The sequence below is a fragment of the Anser brachyrhynchus genome (assembly GCF_964034855.1).
Source record: "Anser brachyrhynchus genome assembly, chromosome: 7".
NCBI classification, from domain to species: Eukaryota; Metazoa; Chordata; class Aves; order Anseriformes; family Anatidae; genus Anser; species Anser brachyrhynchus.
Window position 1 is genome coordinate 13,201,381 of NC_137701.1, and position 26,613 is coordinate 13,227,993.

General features: G+C 40.7%; 1 protein-coding gene across 12 annotated transcripts in view; it reads right to left on the reverse strand.

The window, feature by feature from the left end:
• Window positions 1-4,934: 4,934 nt before the first annotated feature.
• ADARB1 (adenosine deaminase RNA specific B1) overlaps window positions 4,935-26,613 on the reverse strand; it is a 76,107-nt gene continuing 54,428 nt past the window's right edge. For 10 of the 12 annotated variants that reach the window (XM_080601077.1, XM_080601085.1, XM_080601080.1 and 7 more), the window contains 3 exons: window positions 18,299-18,480; window positions 8,791-8,969; window positions 4,935-8,022 (listed from right to left, as the gene is read on the reverse strand). In XM_080601077.1, the coding sequence (XP_080457203.1) occupies window positions 7,846-8,022; window positions 8,791-8,969; window positions 18,299-18,480 (538 nt within the window). In that variant the 3' untranslated portion in view covers window positions 4,935-7,845. The other 2 variants (XM_080601078.1, XM_080601079.1) reach the window with 2 other exon arrangements.

A 26,613-nucleotide genomic window follows, 5' to 3' on the forward strand; every position in this document is an offset into this window, starting at 1 on the left:
GATGGAGTAAATTCTCTTCACAGCAACCCAAATGGTATTGTTTCAGATTTGTGACCGAAACAATATTGAAAACACACCCATGTTTTAGCTGTTGCTGAGCAGTGCTTGTACAACTTCAAGGCCTCTGTTTCTCACTCTGCCCCTCCTCAGGTAGGCTGGGGGTGCACAAGAACCTGGGAGGGGACAAAGCCAGGGCGGCTGACCCAAACCGACCAATGGTATATTCCACACCATCCAATGTCATCCTCAGCCAAAAAACAGGAGTGGGGGGTGGGCTTTCCAAAGTAGCCATTGCCTGGGGTCTGTCTGGGCTGCTGTTAGCAGTTGGCTGGATTTGGGGACTGGCAGGCGGCTGCTGGTGAGTGATTGCTTTTGCATCACCTGTTTTTTTATTTTTAATTTTTTCTCCTTCACTTTTTAAACTATCTGTATCTTGACCCATGAGATTTATCACTTCTGCCCTTCCAGTTCTCTCCCCCATGCTGCTGTTGGGAGGGTAAGTGAGCTAATCAAGTTGCCTAAATAGTCATCAAGAAGTGGTTCCCAATCCCCCAGCCATCTGACAAGTACCACAGAGTCTGTGTCATGGCAAAGGGAATGGCCCTGCAGGGTATCTAAGAGATCATAAAGTTTGAGGTGCATGTGTGCTGTGGATAACCACACTATGAAAATGTTAGTGCTGTGCTCCAGGATCACATGCCCTTTGACATGCTTCGAGACATTGGCCACATCCTCATCAATAAAATCACAAGAGGACACAGAGTAAGTCATAGAACAGAGGTAATCACATAACTTCTTACAACGGACATACCAGGAGACTGGAAATCTGTCCAGATTTTCTCCACAGAGAATTTACCTGAGTGGGATTTTCTTTCCCTCCTCTCTCAGCATGCTGTGACCAGCAGTGACACCTCACTGAGCTCAGGCAGTGAGTCAGTGTCCCATGGGCTGAAAGGGCAGCTCCCGCAACCAGAGCTTTCCATTTCCATCACATATAGGAGGTGGTAGACGAACCCTGGGCACTCCTGCATCCTCTATAAGGCGTTTCAGAAAATACCCAAATATGAAATTCATGCTTACCTCCCTTTCTCTTTGCAAAAGCTGCAATTTTCAGAGGTCAAACCGGCAGCTTCAAAACATACCCCCACTTCGTTTCCTTGATAGCTTCTCAGGATGTAATCAAAACAACCATTTTAAGGATTTGCACAGTATTTTGTGACATTTTACCTATTTGTTGCTGCCACTGCTGATATCAATATACAAAAATGATGAAACTTTGCAACTATGTAGCTCTTTGTATTTTCAAATCTCTGTACAAACATTAAACAAAGGTAGTATGTGGAACCGTCATTGTTTGGAATAATCAGTTGATAGATTGTGCTTCAGCTGTAACAGAAGGATATGAGTAAGTGTGCTGTACAGAAAGCAAGAAAGATGTAAAATGAGGTTTCATCTTCAAAGTTGGGATTATGATTGGACACAAGTGTTAAGGACTGTATCTGACAGAGTTATTTAATATTCTTACACCAGTTAAGTAAAGCCTAATGGCTTCTTTCTATCACACAGGAAGATGAGGGAAGAATAACTGCTTAATGCAAATAATGTACACCAATATATATATAGGCACAAATATATATTCAGACACACATTTGAACTTCAGTTTGTTAAAGACATCTCAGCCAAACTGCAACAAAAATGGTATTTGTATGGCAACAATGAAGATATTAAAAACTTTTAAAAAACCTTGTGTTGACTGACTATCAATCTTTCTCTCTGAAGAACAGAATTCTTCAAAATGTTGTACCTGACGAGGCCAGCTGCTTTCTGTACTGACCAAAACCACAGCTCTTAATTCCTCTTCTCTGGAATAACTAAAGAAAATAGGAAGTAGCTATAATTAATTTCTGCACTTTGTGCAGAATTTTGTGCTGTTGGCACGTTTAACAGCCTGTATATTAATAGGCAACAGTACAGAGCTTTGACAGCAAAGGTTCTGGAAATCACTGTAATGTTGACATGACAGTGAGAAACTCAGACCCTATTTGCTCTCCATCAGCTTTGACAGATTCAGGATTTCAAACACCGCTATTTATTTTTTACAGCCCCTATAGGTTTGCAATGTTCCTACAGTATCTACGCAACAGTAAAAACAATAGTTTTATCTGCACCGTAACAGACCAGGCATATGATGCTAACGGATATACTTCGGAAAACCAGGCCTTCATTTTTATCTAGTTGGGTATTCTGAGGATAAGAACACCTGTCTAGTGATAAAATACCACACATCCTGCAGTTGTTGTGCTCAACCTATCCGCCCCAGAGACTCAAGCAACTTTCTTCCCTGGTGGTCAACTCAAAATTGCTTGCAAATACTCTGGATGTTTTGTTTCTGTAAAGTAACAGCAGCAAACCCAATGCATTATAAAATCATCAGATCTATGGGGGCCCAACTGTGCTGGGATGTCTCCAGGAAAGTTGGTGGCTGGGAAACTCCTGTTGCTGAACAGATAATTCATTTTGGCCCATGTTCCCTCTGTGTTTCATCCAGAGGGCTATACAGCAGAGAGCAGCAGGAAGCAGAAAGGAAACTCTGTGTGCACTGCTCACCCCCTCATCATGGTGTCATCATAGGATCATTTCCGCTTTAGGAAGCAAACACACCAGTTTCTCCTCTTTTGGCTTCACTGACATACTGATTCTGCAGCAAATGCAGCACATCAGACCAAGCCAGCTGCTACAGTGATTTCTACTCCACACAAACGGTCCCACTAGCCCAGCAGACCACAGTTCTACATGCAGAGTGAGATCAGAAGAAATGCTTTGCTCAACAAGCAACATGTTAAAAAGCACATGGAGGAACAATGGCAGTCACATGCCATCTTCCCAGGGTGCCTGTTGAGACAGACACTATACTGTGAAGACGCTCTTGCATGAAAGACTTGATGACAGAAAACAGCTCACCACCCGATCGCAAGCACAGGATTGTAGAAGTCAGCCGTAGAGGTCTCGGTGCTGTCAGACGCTCTGAGCCCTCGGCAGGACAGGGGCCTAGCACAGGCTACTGCTCTGGGGTGCAGAAGGGACCAGACCCCTCCTGGCCCCACAGCAGCAAGTCTGATGTCCCTTCCAAAAGCCATTTAATTTCTTTCAAAAGCTGTGTCCATGTTACCTCTGGGTAAACCTCAGATAAATGCCAACTCCTCTCAAAGCACGAGTGAAGATGCAATCATTTAAACCCATCTGAAATCACTGGATATAGTAGCCTTTAAAAATAAAAATAGACACACGGTGATTCTGAGACAGGATAATTGTATTTTATACATTTTATTTCTGTGGGTTCTTAGCTTTTAAATAACATCAGACATTTTTGTACTGACTATATACCTGAATTGCAGCTTTTCTTCCTTTTCAGTAAACTTTAAGATAGTTTTCACAGTGGACATTGACTGTAAAAATGCAAAGAATTCAAAGCACAGCTTCTCTGCAAGTGTAAGCCCACCAAACATTAAAGCTTAATTTAATGAATGTCAATAATAATTTTCACTATTTAGAAAACCATTGAAATTTAATTAATTTATTTTTAATTACACGGTGACCACGACCAGACAAGTCTTAGAATTGATTCTCTGTTCCTGGTAATAAAAGTGGTTGGTTATATTTTGAAAAGACAGCTTGGTTTCAAAAGGCAGTGCTACTCGTCTACGAGATGTGTGCTCTTCTTTGTGCTGCTACAAGCACTCTGAACTAACTGCTTTATTTTATACATATTTGCACTAAACACGAGAATTTATTTATTTACTTATTTGCTTATTTTATTTGGGTAGACAGCATTCTTAGAAATCACAGGCTTGGACTGATGAAATAAAAATACCAGTGAGCCAGCTCCAAGTTCCTTGGATTTTCATCTGTAAGGTATTTTAGATTTAAAGGACATACAGAGTAATAACAGACAAAAATCTTCTGCTCCTGAGTTTTCTATGCAGTAACCATTCATTAAATGATTTCTCTAATATAAGGGAATATCAAAATTGTCAGCTGTACAGCAACCTCGTTGCTGTACATTCCTAAGTGCCACAAACACAGTACAGTTATCATCACTACCTACATCACACAGGCAAATGTTTTGAGCATGAGAGCTATGGGACATCCACACGGTTAGAGAAGAACAGGTGTTAACAAAGTCCTACACACACTAGCAGTAGGAAATAGTCTACAGTTATTATCATGTCCTGAGTACCACCATAACCATTATTTCAAGTGTTACCTTTAGGCCCAAATTTTCTTAAATGATCCAGCAGAATATATATATTTTAAACATCTATACTTAAAATGTCCTATTCTACTAACCTACAAACTTTATTATAGCTAGACTGTCATCTGGAGAAAAACACCTTAAATTAAATTTCAAGTATTCTTCAACATTAAAGTTGTTACTGTTTATTTAAGTCCTCTGAAGATCCTGAGACAAACACTTATATTCACTCAAAAGTGAGAAAAGAAAAAAAAAAAAAAAGCAGCTCCCAGAGTGGCACTGCAGACCTCTGCTTAGGCCAGTTCCCACCCACCCAGCCCACCCAGCACAACGCAGCTTTTCAGAAAGACAGCTCAGCCTTCCAAAACCTACAGGAAACCAACAGCTCTGAACAGAAAGGTCAGCCACAAAATTTGGCAGCTGCTGGAAGCTGAATTGTCTTATCTTTTGTGATTGCTCGAAACTATATACATCACTATTCTTTCATGCTCAGCGATGGTGACTTATGAAGAATACAGGAGCATCAGCAATCACAGCTCCACCTGGCACACGCCATAAGGGCACTGGGTGAAATGGGGACAGGACAGAGGCTGGGGCAGCGTGACAAGTCACATCCTTGACGGGACTGAGGTCTTCCCTCACAAGTTTTCACATATTAACTGCACAAAAAGGAACAAACAAATGAAGGAAGCCAAGCAGTATTTTATTGACTCCCACAAGACAGATATGGATTGCATACAACCCTGAAAAACTTCTTTCTTTTTAAAATCCTGGAATTATAAACAAGAGAACTCATTCCTTATAAATAACCTGACACCATTCCTTCATCAAAAGATTTTGGCATGGAACAGATTTCCTTTACAGTTTCATTTTAATCACTCATTTGAACAGCTTAAAAAACTATGTCTATAATAATACTTAAATATATTGCTTATATTCATGACTTCATAAAAAAAATAGTTTGAGCTAATACTTTCCTAGTCTTCAAAAAAAACCAAAGAGACATCAACTTTTCAATGAGTACTTCAGAAAGATGAGTAAAAATAATTTGCTTGAAATTATCAACAAACATTATTTATCAATAGACCAGGTCCCTTAAAAGTGTGTATTTCACTTAGTAACATTAATAATCCCAAGAAAACGTACACAGTGCAACTAGCTTTTCCTTGATACTGTATGGATGTATGCACATATTTATCTACAGCCACAAAGGAATTTCTGCAACATTAATGAGACAGGACTGATCTCAAAGGTAAATGCCCAAGTGCTTGCAAAATCTGACCAAATACAAATAAATTACTTTTAGAATAAGTTGGTCTGAGCCTTATTGGAATCATGTCTGCAAAAACCTAGTTTGTATTCAGAAACTGCTGCCCTCCTGCTCTGTGGGACTAGCACAGGTGTGACAACACTCCTGGTTTTAATGCAGAAACAGACAGGACAGCTTAGAGTTGCCAACAAGGCTGAATTTATGCAGTCTGTCTAATACGGTTCATAACATTTGTTCCACTGGCATCTGGAAAAGGCAGTAACCTCTGGAAGCACCAGTCTTTTCTGAAGGGATCACTAGACCACTGTGATTTGCTCGCCTTCCTGCAGCAGTGCTCACTATTATCCATAGTACCATCAAAAATTCACTGATAGTTTCTCAACACATTACTTTCAGCCACTAGCCAAGGGGCTTAAATTAATGCACAAGTGATTATCAGGCCTGACCATTTTTTGAAGTTAAAAACAGGCTCCTACTCAAGCAATAACAAAGCAGCACATCTCCTCAGCATTCGTGATAGGCCAGAATTGGTTTTATACCAAAGTCTCCAATGGGCAAAGTAGCTGCTAACCCCCAGGAGACACTTGGTCTGAGGTACTGTAACTTAAGTTATGACTGCATGAGACACAGGCTTTAGTCATGAAGCTGGCTGCAGGGATTCCTGTGCTCCACTTCACTTCTTCCGCAGATGTGCCAACGTGACTCAGAGCTGGATCTCTGACCCAATGTGGGCCTAAAAATAAGTGTTAACTTGACTTCAAAGTATGGACCAGCCCACTGATCTGATGTCCAATGCAGCACAGGAAGGGGTGGTGATGTAGAGCTGAGGGACAAGACCTATCAGCTGGAGCAACGTTGCTGAAACACACTTGGCTTGGGTATTGCGTCACAAAGTCCTGTGTCACAAAACATGACCTTCATTGTTTGCAAAAGGATGACAGAGAATCACCAAGGGGCCTTCCAGAAAGTACTTAGGATACTTGAATAGGTACAAGCCACAGGATGTGTTCGGACAGAGACTGTGGGAGCAGAGAAATGACAGCAGGCATTCTCTAATCCACTCCTAAACATCATGTACTAAAAAGTGTTTTTAAAAGTGCCTTCTATACACCAGTTAATTAAACAGATCTCAAAATATTTCCCTTCTATCTTACATTTTTACATAAAGCTGAAGTGTCTATATCTTTACAAAAAACATGTAATAGTCGAAGCAAACAAAAGCACATTTAAGAGTAACTTACCTAATTAGTTTCATGAGGACCATCACACATGTAAAGGCAAAAGGCAATGAAATCTCAAAGGGACACAACTTGAATGAAAGGAAATGTAACTCACAGGAAAGAAGTTTTAACAACTTTTTGTCCATACATGAGCTTTTCATTTCTTCTAGAAGAGAGCAATTAATACTTAGTGAGTGATTGTTTTTGGCAATTCAGGCTTAGTACCCTTAAAATGGAACAATTTTTCTTTTTCTTTTTCCTTTTTTTTTTTTGAATTGACATGTTATAGTTGTGATCATAGTCTAATGAGTTTCTGGGATGTACAAATCACCTAATTCTAAACAGATTAAACAGATTTCTGCACATTATAGACTAAACCTCTTAACTTACAAATAATTACTTTGTTGTTTCCAGTTTACAAGGGTAAAAAAAAAAAAAAGACTTCACAATTTGTGTAAATGGAAGGTAAATGTATTTTTAAAAACAGAATAAAAAGCTGCATGTTAAAAACTGGATCATAGACTAATAAATACATACATCAAAGACCTTAAGTTTTCAGCAGCTGGTTTTAAAGAGCAAGGAAGTGGGGAAAAACTAGCTGTCCAGACTTCATTCTGGCTTTATGGTCTATATGCAGTTCAAAAACAAGTTAGCAGAGGAGTAGAATCAGTCTTGTCACCTAATTTCTTTTTAAAAAATTAAGCTACTTCCTAAAAGTGTGGTGTAAAATCCAAAGAAACTTTAATTTCTTCATGCACTTGATGACATTGAATTAAAAAAAATATTTTAACCCAGAAAAAATGAGTCATTGTATACTGTAAGGAGAGCCTTACTGCAAATTTTCTACAGTAAAAGTATTTCCAGAAATACACCAGAAATGACTTTCCCATAATAAAATGCACAATTATGTATCAGATTATCACTGAGTTTCAATACTTAGGCAAAATAAAAACAGCTACCATCAAGTTTCCTAAAAAATGGGGGAAAAAAAAACTCCAAACAGTAAAAAGATGTTTTAACAGCTGTGGAGATGCCAGAAAGCAATGCTGGACACCAGGATTTCCAGAGCAACTCCCTTTTCAAAGTGATGTGCAGTCTGTGAATCAGACAGTGAGAGAAAACTGATCCTGTTCTATGGGTTTCTCCACCCAGGCTCCAAGTCCTGCCTTCAGGAATGCTTTAAACAAACGCTCTTTGGCAGTTTGATACTCAGTGGCTCCTTGCTTGGTTTCATGGTACAAGTTAGGCTTGAGAATCTTTGAGCGCAAGCTGGAGGAAAGCTGTGCAGATTAAAAAAGACAAGAAGAGAGAAAATGATCTATTCAACCAACCAGCTCAAGAGTAACTGAGTTATTAAAACAGCTATTATTAAACAAGGTAACGAAGTACTAAACCAAATGTACAGGCAAAGGCAGACAAGCTTGAAAAAAAACACTATATGCTTCTCCTTCCAGCCATCATAACTCTGTATCTAGCCTCATCCCACCTAACTGCATCTTCAGTTCTCCAAGCAAAGAGAAAAAGTGCACCCCCCCTGCAGAGCAGTACCACATCCAGAGAGGGGCACTCCGGACTTCACTTTTCATTATTGCTGTGGTAGTTCCACCATAGCTAGCATGCCTTTTGCTTCTTCCGGATTATCAACATCCTTTAGCAGAAGAAGCCTAGACACTGCAAAGGCATTAATGGATACTTTCTTGTGTCTTTTCTTCCTAAGACAGGACAGCGTGAAATCTAAGTAGGTTTCATTTCAGTGAAACTGGGATTATATTTCCAAACAAATTAAAGTTCAAAGGAGTTAGCACCCTTTGTTTTTACTTCACTATAACAAAAGATTATCAGACCCTTGCATGCATTTTGTACCAAGTATTATAAGATAAAAAAATAATCTAAATAAATGTGTTGTTTTCCATTACTACATAGGCTGGTAGCTAATGGCAGTTTTAAGCTCAGTTTAAGACAGGCTCATAAAGTGGCTTCTAGATACAGAAAGTAGCACATGAATACACCATTTAGAAGTGAAAAATCTTGCACTTTGGTGTATGTACCTTTGCATGAATACGCATCCAGCGGCTGTACAAAGCATGTTTACAAAGGCGAGATGCACGACCCATTTCATCTTTGCCAGTTGTAGCATTAATAACTTCAAGACAAGTGTCTCCTACTGTCCAGTTTACACTGAAGTTTGGTGCTTTCCCTGGTTGGCGTGCTTCTGCATTGCTAATACCTGAAAGAAGAGAGAGATTTAATGACGACAATAAATATGACTCTTGATGATTATTCTTACTGGGTAGTAACCAATATACTAGAGCTACTGAAACCACATCGCTAGGCATTCTTACAAGTGATTCTTCTACTACGAGAACATTCTCCTGCAGATTTTTCACTGAATCATGGAGATACTGCCACGCTTATTTCATTTTCATTGTGGCCAGAAATGGTCTTTCACTGTCATTCCTAGCTGGGCAAGCGTACATCACTGGAGCTGTGAGAAACCAGCTTCCTCAGTGGAGACTGTGGAGAGAGGTCTGTGACACAGTTCCATGTGGACAGGGATATTAGCACCTTACTGTGCTGTCCTGGTTTTGTTTGGGATAGAGTTAATTTTCTACACAATAGCTGGTATAGTGCTGCATTTGGGGTTCAGGATAAAGATAACATTGATAGCACACCAATGTTGTCAGTTGTGGCTGAGCAGTGCTTACACAAAGTCAAGGTTTTGGAATTCACCCCTGAACAAATGCGGAATCCAGAAAGCTAATAGAGTGTTTTAAATTGCTCCAGTGTCCAGCAGGCAGTTTTCCAGACAGAGTAGATAGGATGATGTTACTTCTGACCTTAATGACGGGATGTCTGATTCACGTTTACACAAAGCAAGTAACAAATTCAAACACAATGACCAGGACTAGAGGGGCCCTGTCTCCAGCCAGGCAGAGAAAAGGGACAACTGGATTTACTGGACTGTGCGGATCCAATGGCCTGGCACATCAGACCCACAGGAGTACAAGGCTCTAGCGGACACCTGTGCACACTGTACCCTAATGCCACCAAGCTACAAAGGGGCAGAACCCACCTGTATTTCTGGAGTGACAGGGGGATCCTAACAGCCAACTGTACTGGAGGCCGAAGTGAGCCTAACTGGGAACAAGGGGCAAGAACAGCCCATTGTGACTGGCCCAGAGGTTCCATACATCCTTGGCGGACTGCCTCAGGAGAGCATACTTCAAGGACCCAGAAGGGCACCAGTGGGCTTTTGGTTTAGCTGCCTTGGAGACAGTGCCCTAGTTTTGGCTGGGATAGACTTAATTTTCTTCCTGGTAGCTGGTATGTTGCTGTGTTTTGGATTTAGGACAAAAATAATGCTGGTAGCAGCCCGATGTTTTAGTTGTTGCTGAGCAGTGCTTACACAGAGGCAAGGGTTTTTCAGCTTCTTGTGCTGCCCTGCCAGCAAGGAGGCTAGGGGTGCACAGGAATCTAGGAGGGGACAGGGCCAGGACAGCTGGTCCAGACTGGCCAGAGGGATGTCCCATACCATACGGCATCGTGCTGAACAATAAAACTGTGGGGAGCTGGCTGGGAAGAACTGACATTGCTCAGGGTCCAGCTCGGCATCAGTCAGCTGATGGTGAGTAATTGTTTTGTGCATTCTTTCCTACTAAACTGTCCTTATCTCAGCCCATTAGTTCATGTCTTTTTATCTTTCTCAGTTGTGTCCCCCATCCCACTGCGGGGGAGTGAGCAAGTGGCTGTGCGGTACTTAGCTGCCTGCTGCGTTAAACCACAACACACTTGCATCTCAGGTCTGCCTTGCAGGACAAACTGATGGAGTTATTACCCTGCCGATAACTACGAAGCAGAAAAAAATGTTGCTATGCTCCTGCACAAGAAACCACTGCCCTCAAAGCCCACTCAGTAGCAGCACTAGCTGGGTATAGGACAGGGCAGATAAAGAAAAGTTTTGACAGCTGTAGCTGTCTGATTAATTCCTTTTCATTCTGCTACTGTAAAAGTTTAGTTGTGTTTCACTTCTCTTTTCAAAACAAGTATAAGACTATGAACCCCAGTCATGTTTCAGCACAATTATTCAGCAACTTGGGACCGTAGTCTTATTGGAGAAGTCATCCTTATTCAGAAGTGCCTACAATGTGCTTTTTTACATTCCATTGTAAAAACGGAGGTAGGTCAGCACAGTGGTATGAGATGACAAGATGTCTTGCCAATCAAGACCTGGAGGCATCTACGTTTCCAAAACTGTTGAGCCTATTTCATGAAAAGCTACCATTGTTTTTACATAAATCCAATTGCCTTAAAAGGGTAGTTTGATGCTGTTTCCGTAAATGTTTCTAAATGTGTAAATGAGTGCCTGAAAGAAAAGCTGGGAACCAGCAACATGTGACTTTCTTTGTTAAACCTTCCTCCTTCCAGGCTATGGGAAGAGCAGCGCATCAGGGAAGTCTGACCGAACTCTGTCACTCTTCAGCAGAGGACGTCTGATGTGATAGCACCTCCTTCTTCTTACCAACTGGACAGGGACAATGACGTGACTAGCATGGGCAGAGGCACAGATGTTGTGTGCACCCAAGTTAGACAGAGTGAGCCCCAACCTCAACATCCTGTGCAGAAAGCCAAAAACAACAGACAATTGAGTCTTTCAGCATAAATCTGGTTGTGATTCAGCTGCCTCCCCATTTTACATGCTCATTGCCACCTAATACACCCAGAAATGGTGATCTGCAGGGCTCAAGTGCTAAGGGAGACCTCAGATCATTTTGCTCAGATGTTAGATTTTGCAACATCTGTCAAAGATGGCTTTCTGGAAATCTAATCTAAGTGTGAAGAAAGGCTGGCGACCAGCCCATGCTGCCAAAAGCAGGATTTATTCCCCCCACAGCAGCCCGATGCTGCAGAAATGCACCATATATATTACCACAGTACTGTGCTTAAAGATTATGACAGCCACTGCAATTCATACATAGCCCAGCTCCCACACATGTGTCAGGACCACTCCAGCACTCCCCCCAGGGCTCTCATGCAGCAGCCAAGGGCATCAGCACAGCAAGTAGTTTGGGCTGTGTGCTACAGAAATGCTGTGCAGCGCGGTGGGTTTGATCCAGCAGACCTGACAGACATTACAGGGGTGGCAAAACTTAGGATGTCTCATCAGAGAACAAACACGTGTGTTTGTGGTTTTTTTTCTTCTTTTTTTCCTTTCTAATAAAGATCCCATTTTTACTTTAACACAAGCCTATTCCAAATGTACTCTGAGATCTCAGTCTCTGCTATGTTTTACACCTAATAAAATCTAGTAAATTTGTATGAATTCAATATAAGTATTGCAGCAAGATGCATTTCTTGCTGATATTTGAAATACAACCTAATAAACAAATTAAACCAACCTAAGAGGCAGATGAGCATAGGACTTGCTCACTTGGCCCTGGTCTTACAACACCTCTAAGTAAAACACCCACTTGCGGGGTGCGGAGCTGAGCATGCACAAAAGCTACAAGGTCTTAGATCTTTAATGACATGGCAAAATTCAGTTTGCTTACTAAAACCAATTCCTCATTTACTAAATAAACATTTTAAAATATCAATCATATTGAATTTCCAGATGTTGTTATATTTTTATGCTTGGCTTATGTCAACCTCATCACTATGACTGATTACCTGTAAATCACGAGTAAATAATAAGCCACAGTGTCACCATTCCACATTTTCTTAAAATATAAAATTAAAAAAAAAAAGAAAATTGGAAAGAAAAATTCCTAAAGAGTTATTCTCTGATTTCTTTTAGGAAAGATTGTCAAAACTTCTGCTGTCTTTCTGAGTGGCTGGCAATTAATTTATGCATCATGTTCTAAAAACTGCAGAAGATACCTTTATTGACGATTTGGATGAGGGAATTGAGTGTACCCTCAGTAAGTTTGCAGAGGACACCAAGTTGGGGGGAAGTGTCGATCTGCCGGAGGGTAGGAAGACCCCGCAGAGGGACCTGGACAGGATGGGCAGAGGCCAATGGGGTGAGGTTCAACATGGCTAAGTGCTGGGTCCTGCACTTTGGCCACAACAACCCCATGTAGCGCTACAGGCTTGGGGCAGAGTGGCTCAAAAGCTGTGCAGAGGTAAAGGCCCTGGGAGTGTTGATCGATGCTCGGCTGAACGTGAGCTGGCAGTGTGCCCAGGTGGCCAAGAAGGCCCATGGCATCCTGGCTTGTACCAGGAATAGTGCAGCCAGCAGGACCAGGGAGGTGATCGTTCCCTGTACTCTGCTCTGGTGAGGCCACACCTCGAGTGCTGTGTTCAGTTTTGGGCCCCTCACTACAAGAAGGACATCGAGGCCCTGGAACGTGTCCAGAGAAGGGCTACGAAGCTGGTGAAGGGCCTGGAACACAAGTCTTATGAGGAGCGGCTGAGGGAACTGGGGTTGTTTAGTCTGGAAGAGAGGAGGCTCTCTAAAACTACCTGAAAGGAAGGTGTGGGGAGCTGGGGGTTGGCCTCTTCTCACAGGTAACTAGTGATAGGACTAGAGGGAATGGCCTCAAGTTGTGCCAGGGCAGGTTCATGTTGGAAATTAGGAGACATTTCTTCTCAGAAAGAGCAGTCAGGCATTGGAATGGGTTGCCCAGGGAAGTGGTGGCATCACTGTCCCTGGGGGTGTTTAAGGAAAGGTTGGACGTGGTGCTTAGGGACACAGTATAGTGGGTGATATTGGGATTAGGGTGATGGTTGGACCAGATGATCTGGAGGCTTTTTCCGACCTTAATGATTCTATGATTATGCACAACACAACTCATCCTGCATCATTAAAGTCCAAATGCTGCATAGCAAACAAACCCTGCCACAGAGTGGCACCCAACAGAAGGTCTGCACCTAAAGACCTATCAACTGTAGGCATACACAAAAGGAATCTCAACTCTTGACTCTCCATAAACATATAAATTCAAAGTTTTTTTGTGAAGCTTATGTGAAATGGACCTATTTACTTAATATAGCATGCTGGTGAACTTGTTAATCTAAAAACTGTTTATCAAAACTACTGAGGCAAAAGGGCTAAAAAATTGCCGCCTCATGACAAATAGGTCAGTCAGTCATATTTTTTATTTAGCTTAAAAATACCTGTACTATTACCTTTGCTTGTTTCATATACTACTGACCAAGTACAGTGATCTGATATGGTTCTAGTATTGCAAAAAGATGTCTTGCCCCTTTTCTTGTTAGTATGAAAGAGCACTCTATTTAAGAAGAATAAAATTAGAAAAATCTGTTGCCTAGTGTTTTTCCTCTAGTGAGTGACTCCCTCCCCAGACCAATATATCTAGGCTGTGTACAACTCTTTCAGCAAATACTGGATATAAATTACACTTCTCTACCAGCTTACTCATGCTCTTTTCACACTCACATGGCAGAGGCTGTTCACTGAGGGGGTGGTTGGGCACTGGAACCAGCTCTCCAAGGCAGTGGTCACAGCACTGAGCCTGCTGGATGGAGTTCAAGAAGCACTTGGACAAAGCTTTCAAACATAGGGCCTGATTTTAAGGAAGTCTTGTGTGGAGCCAGAGCTTGGACCTGATGATCCTTGCTCCCTCCAATTTTAGATGTTCTATTTAAGAAACATGCTGCAAACTAACTTTAATGGTCATTAAATTTAATAATGGTACTGTAAGCAAGGGAAAGACTTCTAGACGAAGATATAAATACAACTTTCTCTTACATGTATAGGTACCAGCAATAGATTAAAAACACCACTAAATTTTGTCACCAAGCTGATGGTTGGACTTGATAATCTTGAAGGTCTTTTCTAAACTAAATGGTTCTATGATTTTGAATATTCAGTTCTATCAAAAGGTCAGGTCAATGATCAACAGTAATAAATGGAGCAAAGTGAATGCAGGGAATTATTACTGAAGGAATACAAAACAAAATAGAGTACCATATAAATAATTACTGCTACCTTACTTTGAGTATTATGTGCTGCTCTGGTTTTGCCAGCCCAAAAATGTGATTGTAAAAAAAAGAGATGACCCTTGCATGTAGTATTTTCCGTGCAAGAAAAAAAAAGTGTACTAAGACTTTCTAGTCTGGAAAATATAGGACTTAGTGGGAATACCACAGTGGTATAGAGATCTGAGCACCAACATAAAAGCAACATGGAACAACTGCTACCTATATGGTACATGGTGTACCTGTATCATACAGAGCACTAAAGAACATCTAATTAAATTAGTAAAAAGTAAACGCTATTGCAAAAGTCTTTAAAAACACTATGGCCCTTACTAAAGAAGGTTGTGGAAACTAAGAAGTTTACAGCAATTCATAAAACTGGAACAGGAATTCATGAATAAAAAAAAATAATTATTTAGGATTCTTAAACACAAAGACTAGCTCAGGAAGTCTCCGATTCACAGATTACTGATGCAATTCTCAGGAGGTATCTGCAGAGGCATACCATTTTCTTCTGTTTTATCACTGCATACCTGCCTGTGGGAAAAGAATACTGGGCTAGATTAATCTTACCTTAACATCTTAGTCTTACTTAAGACATCTCTTATGCTGGTGACAAGATAATCAGTAGATTATTAACTTTAACAGATATCATTAACTTTGGCTGAAATAATATAACCACAGCTAAGAAAAAATGGATTATCCAGAAAAACCAGGCACAAGGTCAGTGTTTATTGTTGAGTTTAGTAGATATTGCTGACAGGAGAGCATGAAGGACATCTGGGCCTACCCTGCCATCTGCTTTAAAAACATTACCCTAGCAGGTGCCATTAGCCCAGGTCCCTGAGGCTGAGATATCTGAGCACATGAGCTCCACAGACAGGAACCATAAACATGGACAACCTGATGAAATTATTTTCACACAAGTTGCCTCCAGTGAAAAGGAGCTTGCTTTTTATACGTGCAATGGACTTCCTTTTACATTTAATGATGACTTCTCTCAAGGATATTCAAGGACAGATTTTCTAAATGGAGCATTTGCTTTGTTGCTCTACTTCTGTGCCAGGTTAACTTCTTTGTGCCTATCTCCAAAAAGTGGCTCCAAAAAGCCTTAGCAGATTAACCTGCAGACTGGTACCTTTTTTTATTGGCAGATTTATACGATCACCATCATTTTATTTGAATGAGGAATCGTTCCCTTTTCAGGTTATTCAGAAATTCACAAGATTTTAACCTGTCGTCTCTCAGCTGAACTGACCAGTTCTCAGTGAGAGCTCACGTGCCCTCTGTGCTGTGGTGCTAAAGGCATCCTGAAAGGCTGCGTACTGCAACCAAGGTTCCCAAGAGTTGATACAGGGAAAGAACTTTCTACAAACATAAGGGTTTCCCACACCCCTAACTGAAAAACAGCTGCTCCGTTATACATGCTCCCACCTAACTTGCTGGGAAAGGGATGTATAGGTAGAAAGTCTCCTATGAAGAAAGAAAGAACATTTGATGAAAATACAATTTTCACCAATAGAGTAGATAACATTAGCTTAGTCCGGCTTCATCTTAATGCAATTGGCCCTGCAGACCTAAAAGTTGTTTTATGAACAGCTTTGATAGTGTTTTCTCAGTGGGTGGGTCCTCGGGGGCGCCCGGGGGCCGCCGACAGGTCACCGGGCACCCTGGAGGAGCCACCCGGGTGACCCGCGGCGGGCCCCCGAGGACCCGCCCCGGTGACTCCGGGTGGTCCGGAGTCAGTGGGGAAAGACAGAATACCATAACTGAGCAGCTATTTCTATTTTAGTTCATTGCTCTGTTAGAAATGAGAAACGATAGCACAATTTTGTGTGGTATAAGGTGGAACTCAGAACTGGGGAGAGCTGTTCCTGCGGCATGTACTGCAGATAAGAATACAGTGTCAAATAAGTGAATCAAAGAGTCGGTGTGTAGCTACACATATGTCCCATTTGAATCCAACAGTGTGGATCAGAAAAGTAGCTTTCAAGACTAATCCATTTGAAGGAAATTCATCACAGTAATTCTCCTCCATCCTTCATCTCAAACAACCTTCATGTACATTTTGAGACATGCGTTTTCATAAAAACTCAACAGCTGAGAACATTTCTGAACACTCTTTACTGATCAGCGATTTCTGGATGAACTGTTTAAACAGATGGTACTATTTCATGGCAAATGGATGGTAACAGTATTTCAGGAAGATGATTTTTAAGAAGCCAAGGTGCTATTATATGTTGTGAAAAGAACAACAGAAGTTCCTCCCACCATGCTGTCTTGAAGAGTTTATAAAAATTCCCAGAAATCAGGAAGCAACAGTCTATACATCAGCTACTAAGCCAATACAACAATCAAATATTAGGTACTGTGAGTGTTGGCACTATTACTTATTTGCTACTGTAAGGATGATTATGTCACAATACTTTAGTACATCCTGGTTCAGGGAATCCTTATTAATTACCTCTCTCTAAAAAAAATAAAATAAAAAGCTGGTTGTTTGATATGCTTTCTTCCCCCCACACTGTCTATATTTATTTTTAGCATTCACGTCAAGCTTTAAACATTTTTAAAAATTGTGACCCCCCCCCCCCCCCCCCCCCCCCCGGAAAATAAACAGGCATGCCAAAAGCCAAGCTCTACAGAACAAAGCAATGCACACAATGATAGGTAATATAAGAGATTTCAGTTTTAAAGCTTTTACAATACTACTGCAACTAGCAGTTTTAGAAATTTTTAGAAATTTTAGAAATTTTTAAGATACTTCAGAACTTTCTTTTTAAGTCATGGCTCAATCTGAAGTTACGACCTGTTAATTCAAATAGTGCCAGTCCTCTTAGCCCCACTGGAGTCTGGGATCAGTGCAATGCTAAAGAACAACACTTAAAAATCTCAACAGCAGCTGCTAATTACTTGCCAGGGCTTACTGCATTGCTGTCTGTCAGCTAATACTTAATATTATATTAAAAATATTTCTGAGGGACATGCCACCAGAATTTGAACACAGAATTTGTGCATTAACACAATGCACAATGTGGAAGTGAAAATACTGTGATAACTGGGACATGCAAACAACCTGGGTGCCATGCTAATTAATGCTAATGCTGCATCCAACAGAATGATGACAAAAGAAAACACAACCAATAGCATCTGAGACCAGATTTCCATCCATTTTTAGCTGGTTACTGGTCTAGAGATTGTTAGCCAAACACACGTACTTTGTCATGCTGATAAATGATGCAGCAATTCAATAAATATCTGCAAGGGCAGGAGAAGTGATAGTGAGAGCTAACACGCTATGCCATGGATGATAAGAGGTTTCACTAAACCTTCAACTTGCCTCACATACTGCTAAGGTACACTCTAGACAGCAATTACATGAAACTGCATCCAGTTCATACCCCAGCTCTTCTTGGCACCCTTTAACTAATGAAAGGTTCTTGATAGATATTTCTGTCTAAATAACTATATTAGGCTTAGCCAGTATCTTCTGTGTTGTAACCAGAAAGCAATTTACTCACAGTACATAATTTGCAAGGTTTTGAGAACTGCAAAATCACATTGCTACTGGAACAGACTTAGTTACCGGTACAGCCTTCTCCATTAGATACTTGCCACTAAGTAAAGGTCTGTTGAGTGTATAAAGAGGTGGTAGATCTTCTATCTCTGCTATCCTCTGGTATACGGCTCTGGATAGATGATCCCCATGATATAAACTCCCCAAGATGATGCTAGAGAAGTAAATTGGCTCCACAAAGAGGCTAAGTAAGGCTCCTTGAATACCCAATACGTTCCACCTAAGAGGGAGGGAAAAACAAAACAAAACAAAACAAAAACAAAAAAAACTTTCTTTTTAATGGAACAAGTAACATCTGCCAGACATAATAGCAGTTAATCACAATGGACCAGACGTTCAACCTTTCCTCTCTTGAGCAGAATGGCTATGGTAACATAGCTGTGACACCTGCTGGAATTTCAGAGACCGGTTTATGGGATGCTCAGCAAAATCCTGAGCTAGGCAGCCAAGAGGTCTACTGTCAGCATTCACTTCAGGAGCAGATTCCATAACCTCACTTCCCTTCTGTTGTGCCTGGTGATACATTTTGCAGCACCCTAATGTCAGAGATGGACAGGATCATTCAATCATAGAAAGCCAAACTGTGAGATCCATAATCAGTAGTTTAAACAGTAGCTGATGCCTCCAAAATACATGTGGCAGTGGGCAAACCATCATTCTGACAACACAGGGATTGTGTCTGCAAGACCTCAGTACCTCATCACCTTCATAGAAAGTTTGTTCTTTACATCTTAACCAAACTGTCCACATCCTGCTGTCAGAAAGAATATTTGTAGTTGCCTGCAATATTTGTGGGCAGGGGAAAATAATCTCCAGGTACTCTCTGCTTACTTTAGCTGCTTCACAGATTCCAACCGTCAATCCCTGTCTGCACCATTGTGACCCACAGTCGAACAGGTCCATTAGCAGGAATCTAGCATGCATAGGAGCAAAATACTGAAGAGATTTTGTATCTGTGTTCGTTTAGTCAAGTTTTGGCTCTCAATCTATATGTGACAATCATATGAAACCTATATGGAGCACCTTTTAAAATCTCAAAGATTCCCGTAGAGTAAGTATTTCCACTAACCTCTTTTCTGAGGTATACTTGCAAACAATTTGTCACTATTAAAATAGTGTATCTGAGTACAACTGCAACATCCAGACTGGGTACCCAAGCAGAAGGAAAATTTATTTTGGTGCTTGAATAAAAATAAAAATTAAAAATGGCACAACGGAAGCTGTTGTGCTCATATGAAATGGTTGTCCTTATTAAAATACACACCCCAATATGAGATGCAAGGATCCCCTAAGAAATGAGTGAACTCTGATTGTGTTAAAAGTGTTTCTTGCACCTTGTGCTGGGATGGCATGGCTATACATCATCAGTTCAGGCTAGAAATTGTATAGTACAACTGCTTCACTACTGCGAAAAACTGAACTATATGCTTTGGCTACAAGTCTTGCAAAATTTTGAAGAAAGGGTAAAACAAAAATTGCAGTCTGAGGAAACAATTTATTTGCATATCTTTACTGAGGGTAAAAATTGAGGCAGTATGGATTAGCTTACTCACCTGTCATTAAAAAAGCTGGCCCTAATGTATGAGTAAAAATACTCTACTAACAAAAATTACATTATATAATGGCCTATTTTGTATGACAGTGAAAATGCAATGAACAGCCAAACATAAGGTTAAAGGTATCAAGTAAAAATTATTGCCTCCCAGTACTGAGATGACTTTCTGAGGACTTTGCCTTGACTACAATTTTGTAAGCACAGAGGTACGTTAATTGCCAAATAGATCACAATAGTGTTTTCTTGTTATTTGCAATATTACCTGCATGCAGGATAGAGAAGGATATGGACTACTACAGACAGATAATATTATGGAAGAAACATTTGGAAAGAATCCAAGAGTAATCATAGCAAATTGGGTTCTTACAATTGTATCTGAAACACAAATTAAGCTTCCTTAGCTTAGGCGCATTACATCTTATTTTTCTTCAACAGTACTTGAGTGATGGATGGAAATTTAAAAAAAAAAAGCCAGAGTATTCCTCTGGCAAGCCATTGCTCCCTAAACAAAACCTTTGCCAGACCACTTTTTCCCTTGTTCCCATCTTCAGTATTTCTAGAGTTTGTGTTTTGCTGCTTCTTCCCCAGCTCCCACGCTTGGTGACCTTCTCTGGCAAAGCTAAAGCTGAAGTTGGTCTTTTAATTGAAATGAGGAGTTTAGACGCTTGAACAAACTTCTGCAAGGTGAACTACACGAACCTGTATTACAGTTAATTCCTATTCTGTAATAACTGCACGTGCCTGCTGGTTTTGCTGGGGTGGGCTGTATCACTGTGAGCAATGGATTCAGAGCAACTGTAAATACAAGGTTTGTAGAAACCATTTATACACGCAAAGCCTCAACCTCATAAAATTGATCAGGCAGGGTTGGATAGTGATTAGGTTTGTAAAATTACCTTTAAATTTCAAGTGTTACAATAAAAGATATAATTATCCATAGAAATAAATAACCATTTCAGAAACTGGCAGTGAGTCAGAGATAAACATGAAACCCAAATGAAGTTCTGTAGATTGTAACTGAGGCAAAAAGGATTATGCAGAGGCTTTCTTGCTTTTTCCTATTTATACTGTACTTCTTTCTGGCTAACATTAATTTCTCACTCACATTAGCACATACAGCAAAAACAACCTCTACAGATATAAACTGAGAAGTAGCTATACCAATAATATGCATCAATTTTCAAAAAGACACAAGCCTTTTGAAACCTGAAATGGTAAAACTGACTCTTCCTGCCAATTTACAAGCACGACATGTCAGAATGTTTGTCAACAAAAGCTGTCAATTTAGCACTAAAATTTACTGAGACTTATTTTGAAGTTAGTGGGCCAAATCTGCATAGGTTCATTACAAACCACGAGACGCAGAGCTGAGAGTAAAAAATTTATCAAAAAAAATGTTAATAAATTCAGGATAGAATCATAGAATGGTTTGGGTTAGAAGGGACCTTAAACCCCATCCAGTTCCAACCCCCCTGCCATTTGAGCCAGGTGGCTCAAAGCCCCATCCAGCCTGGCCTTGGGCACTTCCAGGTATGGGGCATCCACAGCTTCTCTGGGCACCTGTTCCAGTGCCTCACCACCCTCAGAGTAAAGAATTTCTTCCAGATAGCTGATCTAAACCTACCCTCTTTTGGTTTAAAGCCATTACTTCTTGTCCTACCACTACACTCCCTGACAAAAAGTCCCTCTCCAGCTTTCTTGTATTGCCTTTTCCACCAAGCCAGCGAAACACCTAACAAAATGGTTTTTTTTTCTTCACGTTAATATGTAAAATAGCATGAGAAACGGGTGAAGTAACCAATGCTATGTAAATCTAGCTTGCAAACCCAGACCCTCCAATGCTCACATTGGTTTTATAACACAGAAACAAAGCTTTCTTCTGCAATGCACGCTGCAGCAGAATGGTATCTGACCCTGGCCATGGCACAGTGCTCAGGTAGGAACATTTGATGGCTCTAAAATGTGATAGTGGCAAAAATGTCTCCAGTCACTAAATCAGCAGTTAAAATCACTTCTGCAACAGCCATGGGCAAAAATGCAGTACTCCTGCATAAAATGACTTGATCTTCGGTCCATATCTTACTGTGCAGATCACAGAGCATACTGGACCCAGGCAATAACTTGTCTCACCTTTAAAACAAGAAAATGGCACGACATTTGCAACAACAGCAACAAAAATGCACTAAAGCACAAGACTAGACAGAATGCTGGACTGCTGCATTATGTCAATGGCAATGCTGAAATGCCTAAGGTACAGTTCACAGAGAAGAGTTTGCTGAAGAGGAAAAGAGCCTCAGTAGGCAGGGAGACATCCTCCAGTGTAAAACTTTACACTGGAAAAATACGTCTAGCTGAGCATAAAACCAGTGCCTCTGATGACATATTCTGATAAAATTCATATGATATTCTGAATGTTCAGATTTTAAGTTACCACAAGAATCAAGAGATTTTCTTTCACAAGGATTATAAAATTTCAAACCAAAATTAATGTTTTAAATAACAGCTTTTATGTTGCTGCAAACCACGAGCCACAGGATTTAGTTCTAGACTAACACTTAGAAACGGGTGGCTCTATTTGAGTTGTGTGTCCTGATCTCATTACAGTTAACGGTGATTTATTCAGTACCTGAGTAAGATCACATTTGTTTGGTTGGTCAGATCTCCACCAGTGAGACAGCATCCTAATGCAAGGGAAGGTGGGGCACCTTGTGCAGACAGGGATACCCACAGCTGAGCAGCATCCAAGGTTCAGCAGCATGCAATATCCCCTTCACCTTCAGCTCTGCAAGTGATGCACAATGCACAGAAAGGCAACCTGATGTGATGCCAGTGCATTCAAACAAAAGCTTATTTACTTGTCCTAACCTGATTCTCTTCACTTCTGAGCAGCTTTTCATGACACAGTCACCAAGTAGTTTGCTTCACTCTCTACCAGGGCCTCAATGAGATGATATATAACCACTACTGTGTTTGATAGGGCAAAAAAAATATTCTAAAGCTCTTCTAGTAACAGTTAGGAAAGTACTTAAGCATAAGAAGGTAAACAAAAGCTACATATCAAAACCATAGCTCTCCGTTTTCCTTAGATGTAATAGCTGACATATCACAGTGGCTCTTACTAGCACCTGGATTAAGAATTGCTGTGTTCCCATCACCACACATATTAGCTGAGGCTGCTTTTCTGGGACAAGAAAATAGAAATGATAAGTTTATCCACCAATGTGGCCACTGAGCTGCTCTAACAGTTAAAAAGCATAGGGAGGATTACAGACAAAGGATGCTGTAATCTGTAGCATGAAGCTGTGCTCCATCATTCCCCCGGGACTAAGTCTAATTGAAGAGGACTCTGCATATCACAACCTTGATCCTCCTCTGTCTTCTAATTTAATTGCTTGTATGGCTCTCCATAAAGTCAGAGCAGTGACATGATTCAAGTTTTATATATATATATATATATATACACATATATATGTATAACATATATATATATACACATATGTATATATATATATATTCTGAAAAACAGGCAGGTAGAGAGAGCTGCTTGCCACTGGAAAGGTCAGAACATAAAAAGCACCATCAGGTGCTGTCCCTGCATTGTGCCTTGCCAGAGCTGTACTGTAAGTCACAGCACTGACCTTGTATTTTGAAAATGCAGTTTCTCTTATCTGGTTTACAGCACAGCTCCATAAACAACTGCACTGAGAGAGGCAGGGAGCTGCAGTACGCAGGGAGAATGCAGCAGCTCGTCATGGGTAATGTTAATCTCCTAAAACAGTGTCGTCATCAGAGAATACACTATGGAAAGCATACTCCCAAAATTAGCTTTTAGTTAGCTTGCTTTTAGAAAGCGAGTAGACACCGAACCAATGATACTTCTTTCTGTAATATAAACTCATTTATGTCAGTGGGGCCATTCTGCTGAAAAAAAATGATGCAAGGTGTAGCGAATATTGTGATGAGAAACAAGTTACATCTGGTCTGACCTACACACTACTATTTTGTTGAAAATTTTCCATAAAAATTGTACCAACAGGTAATTGTTTTTGATGAAGTATTTTCTTGTATAGAAACAGTGCTTTCTAGTGAGTATTTGTTTTGCATAAAAAAAATTCAGTGATCTGAAAAATTTCAGATTTCAGAATCAAAAATTACACCAATTAGAAAATGCTGCTGAGTTGTCTCCTTGGGAGCATAGCTCAAGTTACTTTGTGTTCACACTTTGCTTTACAGCTTAGAATTCCCCAGGCACACTTAGGTACAAAATAAGACGAAAAGACCAAATGTTTGCCGTCATCAAGATTTTGCCATGTCCTGTACCTCATCTAAGAAGTAACCTTGCACACAGGCATTCACAGAAATGCTGTTTCCAACTGCAACATCTCACCATCTTTACAGACTAGACCCCAACAACAGCTCTGTAGATCCGAACATTTCCAATCCAAGTCTCAGTCTCCTATAGTAGTTCCTACACAACAGCAAACAACTGCCTGTTCCCACAAACATAGCTGGATTCACATCCTGCCTCACCTGCACTGAAGTAATCCATAAATACATATATAACTTTTGGTCAATGAAGTTGCAAATTAATAGTGGTCAGCTCCTGACTACTTACAGATGCTACTCTCTGTGTAGCGTGCTCGCTTGAGAGCTACAACCAGGGTTTTATAGCTGAGCACCACCCTGGGGACATGTGATTTTACAAAATTATCGTACTCATTGGTTTTCCTATTCTATATTCACCACTCAGATGCTATTAGATGCTTAGATGCTGCAGAATGAACAGGAAGAGATGATTTAATTAATCTAACCACGACCTCCTTTCTGCCATGTTCAAATCTGATTTCTCTCTGCTTTCCTAAGAGATTAACTGAGTCTCTATGATCGGTGCCTCCTTTTCACAGCATACACAGGAAGCAACATCGTCACGTGAAGCAGAGTCAGTCTTTTACCTCAAGTGGCTCAGTCAGTGCCCCACACTGACACAAGTCACCAAGCACAAGAAGCCTATGATCTTTTACAGCAGCACTTCTCACAAGCATCTTTTTATTTATCTTGAGGTCAGATTTTCAATTACAGAAAAGAGAATTTGTTGTAGCTGAACCTAGGCTGTCAGCTGCACAGCTCTGATTTGTCCCAGCTTTCCCAGTGTTGCCTGGATCTGTGGCATACTGGTGAGCCTGGGCCAAGACTCAAGTCACTGGTTCGAGTGGTTACATGATGCTGGGTAGTGTTTTCCTTCTGCTTTCCCTGAGGTTTTTCACCTAGGCATCACACAGCCATCACGTATCAAAATTAAGGCATTCTAATCTGTCACTTGGACTAAGAACTGTTCAGAAGAAATGTTCTTCCTATTGCTGTTCAGAAATCACACCAGCTCTGTCATGGAGCTTTCCATTATAAAATGACTCTCAAACTTGAAAAAAGCTTGATGGGCACAAACAGAACATACGTACAGCCTTTAGTGAGCACACACAGGATTTTAAGTTCTTTTTGTGCAACCTCATCAGTCCAAGAAATCTGGATGGTGGGGTCAAGAAGGAAAAGCCATCAGGGAAATAGACAGTTATAAACTTCCATTCGGATATCCCACTCTAAATACTGCAAAACAAGGTCAGTACATAGGCACATGACGTCATTTCACACCAAACATTATCAGAAGTAACATTCTTTAGAGCAGAACAGCACCAATAATTTCTCTTTTATACAACAGGACCACTTTTTAATTAAATCACTTCTCAATTCCTAGAGACTTCCTAGCTAGGAAACAAAAAAAGGTGAAAAAGGTGAAAAACCATTTTGTTCTGCTTAGCAAGACAGCAAACCTCAACTGAAATGTTTTGTGAGAAATTAAGTAATTATTTAAAGCTGAAAAACTTGAAATGAATGTGGGGGGAAAAACATATCAAACAGAGAATGACAAAAATATGCATAATAAAGCATCATGGATATAATAGAGCCTAGGATACATTTAAAACAAATGCAGGTATATTAATGTCCTCCCAAAAGGTATTATTGTCATAGAATATCACCACCCTGAAACATCGCCATGAACTAACACACTAGGACAATCCTTTTCTAATGCTCCTGATCCAAATGGAATTACGTTCACTTTTACCTATGCAGGCCTTTTGCTATTTCTCATTTTTTCTCCTGGTGACATCAGTGCAAGTTAGAGTTTGACACCCCTCGTTTCCTTCCTACCTAAAAGCACAGCTCTCATATCTCTTGACTTTTTCTCTTTTTTTTCCCCTGTCTCTTCCAGCACAACCAGAAAGTGTCCCTTCAGGAGGTCATTTAGGGGTGCTGAGTATCTGCCTCCAACTAAACTGGTGAAGAAGAGGTGAGCTGAGCTGTCTGGAGGGAAGCAGAAGACCCATGTTGTTCCACAGCCAAAGCCTGTTTCACACGTCCTGTCTCAGCCTGTGGCACAATCCAAACCCTGGCTTAGCATGGCCAAGTCTGCCAATGTACAATCAGCACCTGAAGTCAGCCCGAGGAATTCCATCCACTATGGCATTAGAGCTCACCCGTTACTAACGGTGAGCTTGGCCCATCACTGTAATGAGCAGCAGTAACTGCAGACCTTCTACTATTTAGTTTGTTTTGTTGTTGTTGTTTTTTGTTTTCCCAGAAAAAGAGAAGTTTAACAGAAGTTTTGCAAGTTTCTTGGGTGTTCCTACCAGGCTCAGGAGGGTGCTAGACAGCACACTACAACAAAGCACTCAGAGGCTGAAAGTAACAGCTTGGGTTATACATATAATCCACACAGATATGGCTGCTCAGATACAAAGAGCT